The 14,643-nt window shown below is 42.4% G+C and overlaps 1 protein-coding gene across 1 annotated transcript in view; it reads right to left on the reverse strand.

Moving 5' to 3' along the window:
- The window catches only part of LOC139749523 (RRP12-like protein), a 249,271-nt gene that overhangs the window by 162,792 nt on the left and 71,836 nt on the right, over positions 1-14,643 (reverse strand). Inside the window, exon 6 of the mRNA XM_071663484.1 lies at positions 13,101-13,217. Coding sequence (XP_071519585.1) covers positions 13,101-13,217 — 117 coding nt within the window. The remainder of the gene's footprint in view (positions 1-13,100; positions 13,218-14,643) is intronic.

Below are 14,643 nucleotides of genomic sequence, written 5' to 3' on the forward strand. Positions count from 1 at the left end.
ATTTCAAGAACTTCATTCAGACCTTATGACCACCTAAAAGACTACAGGTCTGTATCTGTGTTGATTTTAGGTTCAGGAGAGCACCCCCAAATTACTTGGGTATTTTACCTCAAGAACTTCATTTGGCCCCCATGAACCCCATAAACACCACAGGTCCATACCTGTATGGATTTTAGGTTCAGGAGACCACCCCGAATTACTTGGGTATTTTATCTCAAGAACTTCATTTGGCCACCATGACCCCCTTAAACACCATAGCTCCGGACCTGTGTCAATTTTAGGTTCAGGAGAGCACCCAAAATTACTTAGGTATTTTATCTCAAGAACTTCATTTGGCCCCGATGACCCCCTTAAACACCACAGGTCAGTACCTGTCAATTTTAGGTTCAGGAGACCAACCCAAAGTACTTGGGTATTTTATCTGAAGAACTTCATTCGGCCCCCATTACCACCAAAACCACCACAGGTCCATACCTGTGTCAATTTTAGGTTCAGGAGAGCACCCGAAATTACTTGGGAGTTTTATCTCAAGAACTTCATTTGGCTCCCATGACCCCCTTAAATACCACAGGTCCATACCTGTGTCGATTTTAGGTTCAGGAGAGCAACCCAAAGTACTTAGGTATTTTATCTCAAGAACTTCATTCGGCCCCCATGACCACCAAAAACACCAAAGGTCCGTACTTGTGTTGATTCTAGGTTCAGAAGAGCAATCCAAAGTACTTAGGTATTTAATCTCAAGACCTTCAGCTGTGCCTCATGACCACCAAAAACAACACAGGTGCGTACCTGTCTCGATTTTAGGTTCAGAAGAGCAACCCAAATTACTTGAGTATTTTATCTCAAGAACTTCATTTGGCTCCCATGACCCCCTTAAACAACACAGGTCTGCACCTATGTCGATTTTATGTTCAGGAGAGCAACCCAAAGTACTTGGGTATTTTATCTCAAAAACTTCATTCAGCCCCCATGACCATCAAAAACAATATAGGTCCGTACCTGTGTCGATTTTAGGTTCAGGAGAGCACCTCGAAATATTTAGGTATTTTATCTCAAGAACTTCATTTGGCCCTTATGACTACCTAAAACACCACAGGTCCGTACCTGTGTTGATTCTAGGTTCAGGAGAGCAACCCAAACTGCTTAGGTATTTTATTTCAAGAACTTCACTCGGACATCATGACCACCTAAAACACCACAGGTCCGTAACTGTGTTGATTTTAGGTTCAGGAGAACACCCCGAATTACTTGGGTATTTTATCTCAAGAACTTCATTTGGCCCCCATGCACCCCTTAAACACCACAGGTCCGTACCTGTGTTGATTTTAGGTTCAGGAGAGCACCCAAAAGTACTTGGGTATTTTATCTCAAGTACTTCATTTGGTCCCCACGACCCACTTAAACACCATAGGTCCGTACCTGTGTCTATTTTAGGCTCAGGGGAGTACCCAAAATTACTTGGGTATTTCATCTCAAGAACTTCATTTGGCCCCGATGACCCCCTTAAACACCACAGGTCCGTACCTGTGTCAATTTTAGGTTCGGGAGAGCACCCCAAATTACTTGGGTATTTTATCTCAAGAACTTCATTTGGCTCCCAAGACCCCCTTAAACACCACAGGTCCGTACCTGTGTCGATTTGAGGTTCAGGAGAGCAACCCAAAGTACTTGGGTATTATATCTCAAGCACTTCAGTCGGCCCCCATGACCACCAAAAACACTACAGGTCCGTAATTGTGTTGATCCTAGGTTCAGGAGAGGAACCCAAGTACTTATGTATTTAATCTCAAGAACTTCAGTTGGCCCTCATGACCACCAAAAATACCACAGGTCCGTACTTGTGTCGATTTTAGGTTCAGGAGAGCACCCCAAATTACTTGAGCATTTTATCTCAAGAACTTCATTTGGCACCCATGACCCCCTTAAACACCACAGGTCCGTACCTGTGTCGATTTTATGTTCAGGAGAGCAACCCAAAATACTTGCGTATTTTATGTCAAGAACTTCATTCGGCCCCCATGACCACCAAAAACACCACAGGTCCGTACCTGTGTCAATTTGAGGTTCAGGAGAGCACCCCAAATTTTTTATTTTTTTATTTTATTTTGCTTTGTCGCTGTCTCCTGCATTTGTGAGGTAGCGCAAGGAAACAGAAGAAAGAAATGGCCCAACCCACCCCCATACACATGTATATACACACACGTCCACACACGCAAACATACACACCCATACATCTCAATGTACACATATATATACACACACAGACACATACATATATACCCATGCACACAATTCACACTGCCTGCCTTTATTCATTCCCATCGCCACCTCGCCACACATGCAATACCATCCCCCTCCCCCCTCATGTGTGCGAGGTAGTGCTAGGAAAAGATAACAAAGGCCCCATTCGTTCACACTCAGTCTCCAGCTGTCATGCAATAATGCCCGAAACCACAGCTCCCTTTCCACATCCAGGCCCCACACAATTTTCCATGGTTTACCCCAGACGCTTCACATGCCCTGATTCAATCCACTGACAGCACGTCAACCCCGGTATACCACATCGATCCAATTCACTATATTCCTTGCCCTCCTTTCACCCTCCTGCATGTTCAGGCCCCGATCACTCAAAATCTTTTTCACTCCATCTTTCCACCTCCAATTAGGTCTCCCACTTCTCCTCGTTCCCTCCACCTCCGACACATATATCCTCTTGGTCAATCTTTCCTCACTCATTCTCTCCATGTGCCCAAACCATTTCAAAACACCCTCTTCTGCTCTCTCAACCACGCTCTTTTTATTTCCACACATCTCTCTTACCCTTACATTACTTACTCGATCAAACCACCTCACACCACACATTGTCCTCAAACATCTCATTTCCAGCACATCCACCCTCCTGCGCACAACTCTATCCATAGCCCACGCCTCGCAACCATACAACATTGTTGGAACCACTATTCCTTCAAACATACCCATTTTTGCTTTCCGAGATAATGTTCTCAACTTCCACACATTCTTCAATGCTCCCAGGATTTTCGCCCCCTCCCCCACCCTATGATTCACTTCCGCTTCCATGGTTCCATCCGCTGCCAGATCCACTCCCAGATATCTAAAACACTTCACTTCCTCCAGTTTTTCTCCATTCAAACTTACCTCCCAACTGACTTGACCCTCAACCCTACTGTACCTAATAACCTTGCTCTTATTCACATTTACTCTTAACTTTCTTCTTTCACACACTTTACCAAACTCAGTCAGCAGCTTCTGCAGTTTCTCACATGAATCAGCCACCAGCACTGTATCATCAGCGAACAACAACTGACTCACTTCCCAAGCTCTCTCATCCACAACAGACTTGAGTATTTTATCTCAAGAAATTCATTTGGCACCCATGACCCCCTTAAACACCACAGGTCCGTACCTATGTCGATTTTAGGTTTAGGAAAGCAACCCAAAGTACTTGGGTATTTTATCTCAAGTACTTCATTCGGCCCCCATGACCATCAAAAACACCACAGGTCCATACCTCCGTACCTTTGTCGATTTTAGGTTCAGGAGAGCACCCCAAAATATTTAGGTATTTTATCTCAAGAACTTCATTCAGACCTTATGACCACCTAAAACACCACAGGTCCGTACCTGTGTCAATTTGAGGTTCAGGAGAGCACCCCAAAGTACTTGGGTATCTTATCTCCAGAACTACAATCGGCCCCCAGGACCAACAAAAACACCACAGGTCCATACTTGTGTTGATTCTAGGTTCAAGAGAGCAACCCAAGTACTTAGGTATTTAATCTCAAGAACTTCAGTTGGCCCTCATGACCTCCAAAAACACCACAGGTCCATACTTGTGTTGATTCTAGGTTCAGGAGAGCAACCCAAAGTACTTGGGTATCTTATCTCAAGAACTTCATTCGGCCCCCGTGACCACCAAAAGCACCACAGGTCCGTACCTGTGTCGATTTTCGGTTCAGGAGAGCAACCCGAAATATTTAGGTATTTTATCTCAAGAACTTTATTTGGCCCTTATGACCACCTAAAACACCACAGGTCCGTACCTGTGTTGATTCTAGGTTCAGGAGAGCAGTCCAAAATACTTAGGTATTTTAGTTCAAGAACTTCATTCGGCCCCCATGAACCCCTTACACACCACAGGTCTGTACCTGTGTCGATTTTAGGTTCAGGAGAGCACCCAAAAGTACTTGGGTATTTTATCTCAAGAACTTCATTTGGCCCCCATGACCCCGTTAAACACCACAGGTTTGTACCTGTATCGATTTTAGGCTCAGGAGAGAACCCAAAATTACTTGGGTATTTTATCTCAAGAACTTCATTTGGCCTCGATGACCCCGTTAAACACCACAAGTCAGTACCTGTGTCAATTTTAGGTTCAGGAGAGCAACCCAAAGTACTTGGGTATTTTATCTCAAGAACTTCATTCGGCCCCCATGACCATCAAAAACACCACAGGTTTGCACCTGTGTCGAATTGAGGTTCAGGAGAGCACCCCAAATTACTTGAGTATTTTATATCAAGAAATTCATTTGGCTACCATGACCCCCTTAAACACCACAGGTCCGTACCTGTGTCAATTTTAGGTTCAGGAGAGCAACCCAAAGGACTTGGGTATTTTATCTCAAGAACTTCATTCGGCCCCCATGACCATCAAAAACACCACAGGTCTGTACCTGTGTCGATTTTAGGTTCAGGAGAGCACCCCGAAACATTTAGGTATTTTATCTCAAGAACTTCATTTGGCCCTTATGACCACCTATAACACCACAGGTCCGTACCTGTGTTGATTCTAGGTTCAGGAGAGCAACCCAAATTACTTAGGTATTTTATTTCAAGAACTTTATTCGGACCTTATGACCACCTAAAACACCACAGGTCCGTACCTGTGTTGATTTTAGGTTCAGGAGAGCACCCCAAATTACTTGGGTATTTTATCTCAAGAACTTCATTTCTGCAGTTTCTCACCTGAATCACCCACCAGCACTGTATCATCAGCGAACTGCAACCGACTCACTTGCCCCTCTTTCCAAAACTCTTGCATTCACCTCCCTAACAACCCCATCCACAAACAAATTAAACAACCATGGAGACATCATGCACCCCTGCCACAAACCAACATTCACTGAGAACCAATCACTTTCCCTCCTTCCTACACATACACATGCATTACACCCTAAATAAAAACTTTCCATAGCTTGTAACAACTTACCTCCCACACCATATATTCTTAATACCTTCCACAAAGCATCTCTATCAACTCTTATCATATGCCTTCTCCAGATCCATAAATGCTACATACAAATCCCTTTGCTTTTCTAAGTATTTCTCACATACATTCTTCAAAGCAAACACCTGATCCACACATCCTCTACCACTTCTGAAACCACACTGCTCTTCCCCAATCTGATGCTCTGTACATGTCCTCACCCTCTCAATCAATACCCACCCATATAATTTCCCAGGAATACTCAACAAACTTATACCTCTGTAATTTGAGCACTCACTTTTATCCCCTTTGCCTTTGTACAATGGCACTATGCAATCATTCCGCCAGTCCTCAGGCACCTCACCATGAGTCGCCCCCTCTTTTGATAAATTCCACTGCAATACCATCTAAACCCGCTGCCTTGCCATCTTCCGCAAAGCTTTTACTACCTCTTCTCTGTTTACCAAATCATTCTCCCTAACCCTCTCACTTTGTAGACCACCTCAACCAGAACACCCTATATCTGCAACTTTATCATCAAATACATTCAACAAACCTTCAAAATACTCACTCCCTCTTCTCACATCCCCATTACTTGTTATCATCTCCCCCTTAGCCCCCTTCACTGATGTTCCCATTTGTTCCTTTGTTTTATGCACTTTATTTACCTCCTTCCAAAACATCTTTTTATTCTCCCTAAAATTTAATGATACTCTCTCACCCCAACTCTCATTTCCCCTCTTTTTGCTTCTTGCACCTTTCTCTTGACCTTCTTGTTTCCTTGTCTTACACACTCTATTTACCTCCTTCCAAATCATCTTTTTATTCTCCCTATATTTAATGATACTGTTTCACCCCAACTCTCATCTGCCCTCTTTTTCACCTCTTGTACTTTTCTCTTGACCTCCTGCCTCTTTCTTTTATACATCTCCCACTCATTTGCATTATTTCCCTGCAAAAATCATCCAAATGCCTCTCTCTTCTCTTTCACCAATAATCTTACTTCTTCATCCCACTACTCACTACCCTTTCTAATCTGCCCACCTCCCACGCTTCTCATGCCACAAGCATCTTTTGCACAAGCCCTCACTGCTTCCCTAAATACATCCCATTCCTCCTCCACTTCCCTTATGTCCTTTGTTCTCACCTTCTTCCATTCTGTACTCAGTCTCTCCTGGTACTTCCTCACACAAGTCTCCTTCCCAAGCTCACTTACTCTCACCACTCTCTTCATCCCAACATTCTCTTTTCTTTTCTGGAAACCTCTGCAAATCTTCACCTTTGCCTCCACAAGATAAGGATCAGACATCCCTCCAGTTGCACCTCTCAGCACATTATATCCAAAAGTCTCTCTTTTACGCGCCTATCAGTTAACACGTAATCCAATAATGCTTTCTGCCCATCTCTCCTACTTATATACGTATACTTATGTACTTATATACGTATACTTATGTATATCTCTCTTTTTAATCCAGGTATTCCCAATCACCAGTCCTTTTTCAGCACATAAATCTACAAGCTCTTCACCATTTCCATTTACAACACTGAACACCCCATGTACACCAGTTACTCCCTCAACTGCCACATTACTCACCTTTGCATACAAATCACCCATCACTATAACCTGGTCTCGTGCATCAAAACTACTAACACACTCACTCAGCTGCTCCCAAAACACTTGCCTCTCATGATCTTTCTTCTCATGCCCAGGTGCATATGCACCAATAATCACCTATCTCACTCCATCCACTTTCAGCTTTACCCATATCAATCTAGAGTTTACTTTCTTACACTCTATCACATACTTCCACCACTCCTATTTCAGGAGTAGTGCTACTCCTTCCCTTGCTCTTGTCCTCTCACTAACCCCTGACTTTACTCCCACGACATTCCCAAACCCCTCTTCTCTTTTACCCTTGAGCTTCGTTTCACTCAGAGCCAAAACATCCAGGTTCCTTTCCTCAAACATACTACCTATCTCTCCTTTTTTCTCATCTTGGTTACATCCACACACATTTAGACACCACAATCTAAGCCTTCGAGGAGGATCAGCACTCCCCGCGTGACTCCTTATAGAAAGATGTAAGAGGTGAAAAAGAGGGCAAATGAGGGATGGGGTGAGAGAGAATCATTAAAATTTAGGGAGAATACAAATATGTTTTGGAAGGAGGTAAATTAAGTGCATAAGACAAGAGAACAAATGGGAACATAGGTGAAGGGGGGTAATGGGGAGGTAATAACAAGTTGTGATGTGAGAAGGAGATGAAGTGAGTATTTTGAAGGTTCATTGAATGTGTCTGATGATAGAGTGGCAGATATAGGGTGTTTTGTTCGAGGTGGTGTGCGAAGTGAGAGGGGTCGAGAAAAGGGGAGTGGGGGAGGAATGGGATGCATTTAGGGAAGCAGCGGTGGCTTGCGCAAAAGATGCTTGTGGCATGAGAAAGGTGGGAGCTGGGTAGATGGGAGAGGGTAGTGAATGGTGGGATGAAGAAGTAAGATTGTTAGTGAAAGCAAAGAGACAGGCATTTGGGCAATTTTTAAAGGGAAGTAGTGCAAATGACTGGGAGATAAAAGAAAGTGGCAAGAAGTCCAGAGAAAGGTGCAAGAGGTAAAAAAGAGGGCAAATGAGAGTTGGGGTGAGAAAGTATCATTAAATTTTAGGGAGAATAAAAAGATGCTTCGGAAGGAGGTAAATAATGTGCGTAAGACAAGAGAACAAATGGAAAGACAGGTGAAGGGGGCTAATGGGGAGGTAATAACAAGTAGTGATGAAGTGAGTAGATAGAGTGAGTGTTTTGAAAGCTTGTTGAATGTGTTTGATACTAGAGTAGCAGATATAGTGTGTTTTGGTCGAGGTGGGGTGCGAAGTGAGTGGGGTCAGGAAGAATGGCTTAGTAAACATAGAAGAGGTAGTGAAAGCTTCGTGGAAGATGAAAGCCAACAAGGCGGCAGGTTGGATGGTACTGCAGTAGAATTTATTAAAAAAGGGGGTGACTGTGTTGTTGACTGGTTGGAAAGGATATTCAATCCATGTATGGATCAAGGTGAAGTGCCTGAGGATTGGTGGAATGCATGCATGCATAGTGCCACTGTACAAAGGCAAAGTGGATAAAGGTGAATGTTTAAATTACATAGGTATATGTTTGTTGAGTATTGCTGGGAAATTATATGGGAGGGTATTGATTGAGAGGGTGAAGGTATGTACAGAGCATCAGACTGGGGAAAAGCAGCGTGGTTTCAGAAGTGGTAGAGGATCAGGTGTTTGCTTTGAAGAATGTATTTGAGAAATACTTAGAACAGATGGATTTGTACGTGGCATTTAAGGATGTGGAGAAGGCATATGATAGGGCGGACAGAGATGCTTTGTGGAAGGTTTTAAGAATATATGGTGTGGGAGGTAAGTTGCTAAAAGCAGTGAAAAGTTTTAACTAAGGATGTAAGGCATGTGCACAAGTAGGAAGAGAGGAAATGATTGGTTCCCACTGAATGTTGGTTTGCAGCAGCGGTGCGTGATGTCTCTATGGTTGTTGAATTTGTTTATGGATGGGGTGGTTAGGGAGGTGAATGAAAGAGTTTTGGAGAGAGGGGCAAGTATGCAAGCTGTTGTGGATGAGAGGGACTGGGAAGTGAGTCAGTTGTTGTTTGCTGATGGTACAGTGCTGGTGGCTGATTCAGGTGAGAAACTGCAAGTTGGTGACTGAGTTTGGTAAAGCATGTAAAAGAAGAAAGTTGAGAGTAAATGTGAATAAGAGCAAGGTCATTAGGTTCAGTAGGGTTGAGGAACAAGTTATTTGGGAAGTAAGTTTGAATGGAGAAAAACTGGAGGAATAGAAGTGTTTTAGATATCTGGGAGTGGATTCAGCAGTAGCTGGAACCATGGAAGCGGAAGTGTCGTAGGGGGAGGATTCAACAACATATCACAAGTAGAACAAATGGCCTTGAACATATGAACTTCCTTGAAAAATGAAAGACTGAAAAAGATTGAACTATAGAGTCTAGAGGGATGAAGAAAAAAATTTGGTAATACATGCCTTGCAACAAATGAAACATGTACTGACCATTACAGTATATGTGAAAGCAACTCAGCAAAGGGAGATACAGAATCATTGCATCTAAGATAACAACTGGAAATATTGTACCAATCTTCTCAAACGTTTTGGGTGAGTGCTATCTTATCTATATTTCTTTTACATCAAAAATTTTAACTTCATATAGACTTTGATAATTAATAATTTTTTAAGAAAATTTTTATCAGAAATTCTCCTACGAACACAACTCTTATCTATATTATTAGGTCTATCCTTAAGCTGATTTCACTGTATATCATTTAACTTAAAAGGGCACTCTAGAGGAATGCATATCTGACACACAACAATGTCTCCCTGTATATACTTGAAAAGACACATTTCCCTCCTACATCTCTTCATAATATCAATGCTTGACAGGTAAGAAATCAGATTCAACCTACTGCGTAAAACAGAAAACTAAATTGGTTCTTATCATGAAAACAACTGTTCACAAATAGTGAAAAAATATATGTACTTACAGGGTGTCCCAGAAAAAATGTACTCACTTTTTGACATCCTATAACTCACTGAATTTTTTTCTTTTTTCAGGGTCAATTGGATCAGAAAAATGAAAAAATTCAGTGAGCTATAGGGTGTCAAAAAGTGAGTACATTTTTTTGGGACACCCTGTATATACGGGTGTGTAATGTCTCCATGGTTGTTTAATCTTTACATGGATGGGGTGATTAGGGAGTTAATGCAAGAGCTTTGGAATGAGGGGCAAGTATACAGTCTGTTGGGGATGAGAGGGCCTGGGAAGTGTCAGTTGTTGTTCACTGATGATACAGCACTGGAGGCTGATTCGAGTGAGAAACTGCAAAGGATGGTGACTGAGTTTGGAAAAGTGTGTGGAAGGAGAAAGTTGATAGAAAATATGAATAAGAGCAAGGTTATTAGGATCAGCAGGTTTGTGGAACAAGTTAGTTGGGACATGAGTTTGAATGGAGAAAAATTGGAGGAAGTGAAGTGTTTTAGATATCTGGAAGTGGACTTAGCAGCAAATGGAGCCATGGAAGTTCAAGTGATTCATAGGGTGGGGGTTGGGGGCAAAGGTTCTGGGAGCAATGAAGAATGTGTGGAAAGAGAGAGCATTATCTCAGAGAGCAAAAATGGGTATGTTTGAAGGAATATTAGTTCCAACATTATTATGTGGTTGCGGGGCATGGGCTATAGATAGAGTTGTACAGAGGAGGTTGGAAGTGCTGGTAATGAGATGTCAGAGGACAACCTGTGGTGTGAGGTGGGTTGATCGAGTAAGTAATGAAAGGGTAAGAGAGATGTGTGGTTATAAAAAGAGTGCAACTGAGAGAGCAGAAGAGGGTGTGTTGAAATGGTTTGGACATCTGGAGAGAATGTGGGAGGAAAAGTTGACAAAGAGAATATATATGTCAGAGATGGAGGGAACAAAGAGAAACGGGAGACCAAGCTGGAGTAGAAGATATTATTATTATCATTTTCCTTTGTTGCTGTCTCCCAAGTTAGCGAGGTAGCGCAAGGAAACAGACGAAAGAATGGCCCAACCCACCCACATACACATGTAAATACATACATGTCCACACACACAAATATACATACCTATACATCTCAACGTATACATATATATACACACACAGACATATACATATATACACATGTACATAATTCATAGTCTGCCTTTATTCATTCCCATCGCCACCTCACCACACATGAAATAACAACCCCCTCCTCCCTCATGTGTGCAAGGTAGCGCTACGAAAAGACAACAAAGGCCCCATTCGTTCACAATCAGATTCTAGCTGTCATGTAATAATGCACCGAAACCACAGCTCCCTTTCCACATCCAGGCCCCAAACAACTTTCCATGGTTTACCCCAGATGCTTCACATGCCCTAGTTCAATCCATTGACAGCACCTCGACCCAAGTATACCACATCCTTCCAATTCACTCTATTCCTTGCATGCCTTTCACCCTCCTGCATGTTCAGGCCCCGATCACACAAAATCTTTTTCACTCCATCTTTCCACCTCCAATTTGGTCTCCCACTTCTCCTCGTTCCCTCCATTTCTGACACATATATCCTCTTTGTCAATCTTTCCTCACTCATTCTCTCCATGTGACCAAACCATTTCAAAACACCCTCTTCTGCTCTCTCAACCACACTCTTTTTTATTACCACACATCTCTCTTACCCTGTTATTACTCACTTGATCAAACACCTCACACCACATATTGTCCTCAAACATCTCATTTCCAGCACATCCATCCTCCTGCGCACAACTCTATCTATAGCCCACGCCTCGCAACCATACAACATCATTGGAACCACTATTCCTTCAAACATACCCATTTTTGCTTTCCGAGACAATGTTCTTGACTTCCAAACATTCTTCAAGGCTCCCAGAATTTTCGCCCCCTCCCCACCCTATGATTCACTTCCGCTTCCATCCGCTGCCAAATCCACTCCCAGATATCTAAAACACTTCACTTCCTCCAGTTTTTCTCCATTCAAACTTACCTCCCAATTGGCTTGACCCTCAACCTTACTGTACCTAATAACCTTGCTCTTATTCACATTTACTCTCAACTTTCTTCTTTCACAAACTTTACCAAACTCAGTCACCAGCTTCTGCAGTTTCTCACATGAATCAACCACCAGCGCTGTATCATCAGCGAACAACAACTGACACTTCCCAAGCTCTCTTATCCACAACAGACTGCATACTTGCCCCTCTTTCCAAAACTCTTGCATTCACCTCCCTAACAACCCCATCCATAAACTAATTAAACAACCATGGAGACATCACACACCCCTGCCGCAAACCTACATTCACTGAGAACCAATCACTTTCCTCTCTTCCTACTCATACACATGCCTCACATCCTTGATAAAAACTTTTCACTGCTTCTAACAACTTGCCTCCCACTCCATATATTCTTAATATCTTCCACAGAGCATCTCTATCAACTCTTATCATATGCCTTCTCCAGATCCATAAATGCTACATACAAATCCATTTGCTTTTCTAAGTATTTCTCACATACATTCTTCAAAGCAAACACCTGATCCACACATCCTCTACCACTTCTGAAACCACACTGCTCTTCTCCAATCTGATGTTCTGTACATGCCTTCACCCTCTCAATCAATACCCTCCCATATAATTTCCCAGGAATACTCAACAAACTTATACCTCTGTAATTTGAGCACTCACCTTTGTCCCCTTTGCCTTTGTACAATGTAGGAGAATGGAGTGAAAAAGATTTTGAGCCATTGGGGCCTGAACATGAAGGGTGATAGGTGGGCAAGGAAAATAGTGAACTAGAACGATGTGGTATTCCAAGGTCAATGTGCTGCCAATGGACAGGACAAGGGCATGTGAAACATCTAGGGTAAACCATGAAAAGGTCTGTGGGGCCTGGGTGTGGATAAGGAGCTGTGGTTTTGGTGCATTACACATGACAGCTAGAGACTGAGTGTGAACGAATGTAGCCTTTTTTGTGTTTTCCTGGCACTACCTCGCTCATACAGGCAGTGGCAATGCTGTTTCTTGTGAGGCAGGGTGGCAGCAGGAATGGATGAAGGCAAGCAAGTATGAATATATACATGTGTATATATGCATATGTCTGTGTATGTATATGTATATATGTTGATATGTATATGTATGTATATGTATGTGTATGAACGTGTATGTACATATGTGTGCATAAGAATGGAAGGATCTTTCTTCATCTGTTTCCTGGTGCCACCTTGCTGGCATGGGAAAGAGTGATCAAGTATAACAATAACAATAGAATATAAATATGCACACTGAACAGACAAAGGCAACACCTTGGGTTTCTCATGGATGGTATAGGCAAGAATCTTGTGCATCAGATGCATGGTGTATGGATATGTCCACTGCTCTTGCACCTGGGCTCGCAGTAGCACAGACAATGAACCAATCACCTGAAAAATATAGAAAACATTTAGAGATAGACTGTATGAAGAGAAGACAGTGGTTATACAGTTATGAATAAATGGTAAATCAGAGGCAAGACAGAGTGGTTGTACTAACTCTTATTGTTTAGATGCAAAACTTGCCCTCTTAGCTCCAGATAGGTAAATCTAAGGACAGAAAAGATGGATTACTTTTTCAGTCAAGTTGGAGATAGGAATTTTTTTTCTTTTTTTTCAACTATTTGCCATTTCCCGCATTAGCGAGGTAGCATTAAGAACAGAGGACTGGGCCTTTGTGGAATATCCTCACCTGGCCCCCCTCTGTTCCTCCTTTTGGAAAATAAAAAAAAAAAAAAAAAACGAGGGGAGGATTTCCAGCCCCCCGCTCCCTCCCCTTTTAGTCGCCTTCTACGACACGCAGGGAATACGTGGGAAGTATTCTTAATCCCCTATCCCCAGGGATAAGGAAAATATATAGAGCAAAGAATAAAGATATCAAAAAAAAACATTTGGTATGACAAACTGTGCTGCCATGACTACGTACAATGTACTGCAGTTGATGGGTGTCTAAATGTGTATGGATGTAACCAAGATGAGAAAAAAGGAGAGATAGGTAGTATATTTGAGGAAAGGAACCTGGATGTTTTGGCTCTGAGTGAAATGAAGCTCAAGGGTAAAGGGGGAGAGTGGTTTGGGAATGTCTTGGGAGTAAAGTCAGGGGTTAGTGAGAGGACAAGAGCAAGGGAAGGATTAGCACTACTCCTGAAACAGGAGTGGTGGGAGTATGTGATAGAGTGTAAGAAAGTAAACTCTAGATTGATATGGGTAAAACTGAAAGTGGATGGAGAGAGATGGGTGACTATTGGTGCATATGCACCTGAGCATGACAAGAAAGATCATGAGAGGCAAGTGTTTTGGGAGCAGCTGAGTGAGTGTGTTAGTAGTTTTGATGCACGAGACCGGGTAATAGTGATGGGTGATTTGAATGCAAAGGTGAGTAATGTGGTAGTTGAGGGAATAATTGGTGTACATGGGGTGTTCAGTGTTGTAAATGGAAATGGTGAAGAGCTTGTAGATTTATGTGCTGAAAAAGGACTGGTGATTGGGAATACCTGGTTTAAAAAGAGAGATATACATAAGTATACATATGTAAGTAGGAGAGATGGCCAGACAGCTTTATTGGATTACGTGTTAATTCACAGTCCCTGGTTCATTTCATTGACAGCACGTCAACCCCAGTCTACCACATTGTTTCAATTCACTCTACTCCTTGTGTGCCTCTCACTCTATTATCATACGACCTCTTAAATATGTGTATGCTGTCTACATCAACCATGTCCTCTGTCAATTGGTTCCATTCATCCACCACTCTTATGTTGATAAATATTTCTTTACATTCTTTTCCACATTTTTTTTACTTGATCTCATGTTTTGT

Source organism: Panulirus ornatus, chromosome 7 (assembly GCF_036320965.1).
Source record: "Panulirus ornatus isolate Po-2019 chromosome 7, ASM3632096v1, whole genome shotgun sequence".
In the NCBI taxonomy this organism is placed as follows: Eukaryota; Metazoa; Arthropoda; class Malacostraca; order Decapoda; family Palinuridae; genus Panulirus; species Panulirus ornatus.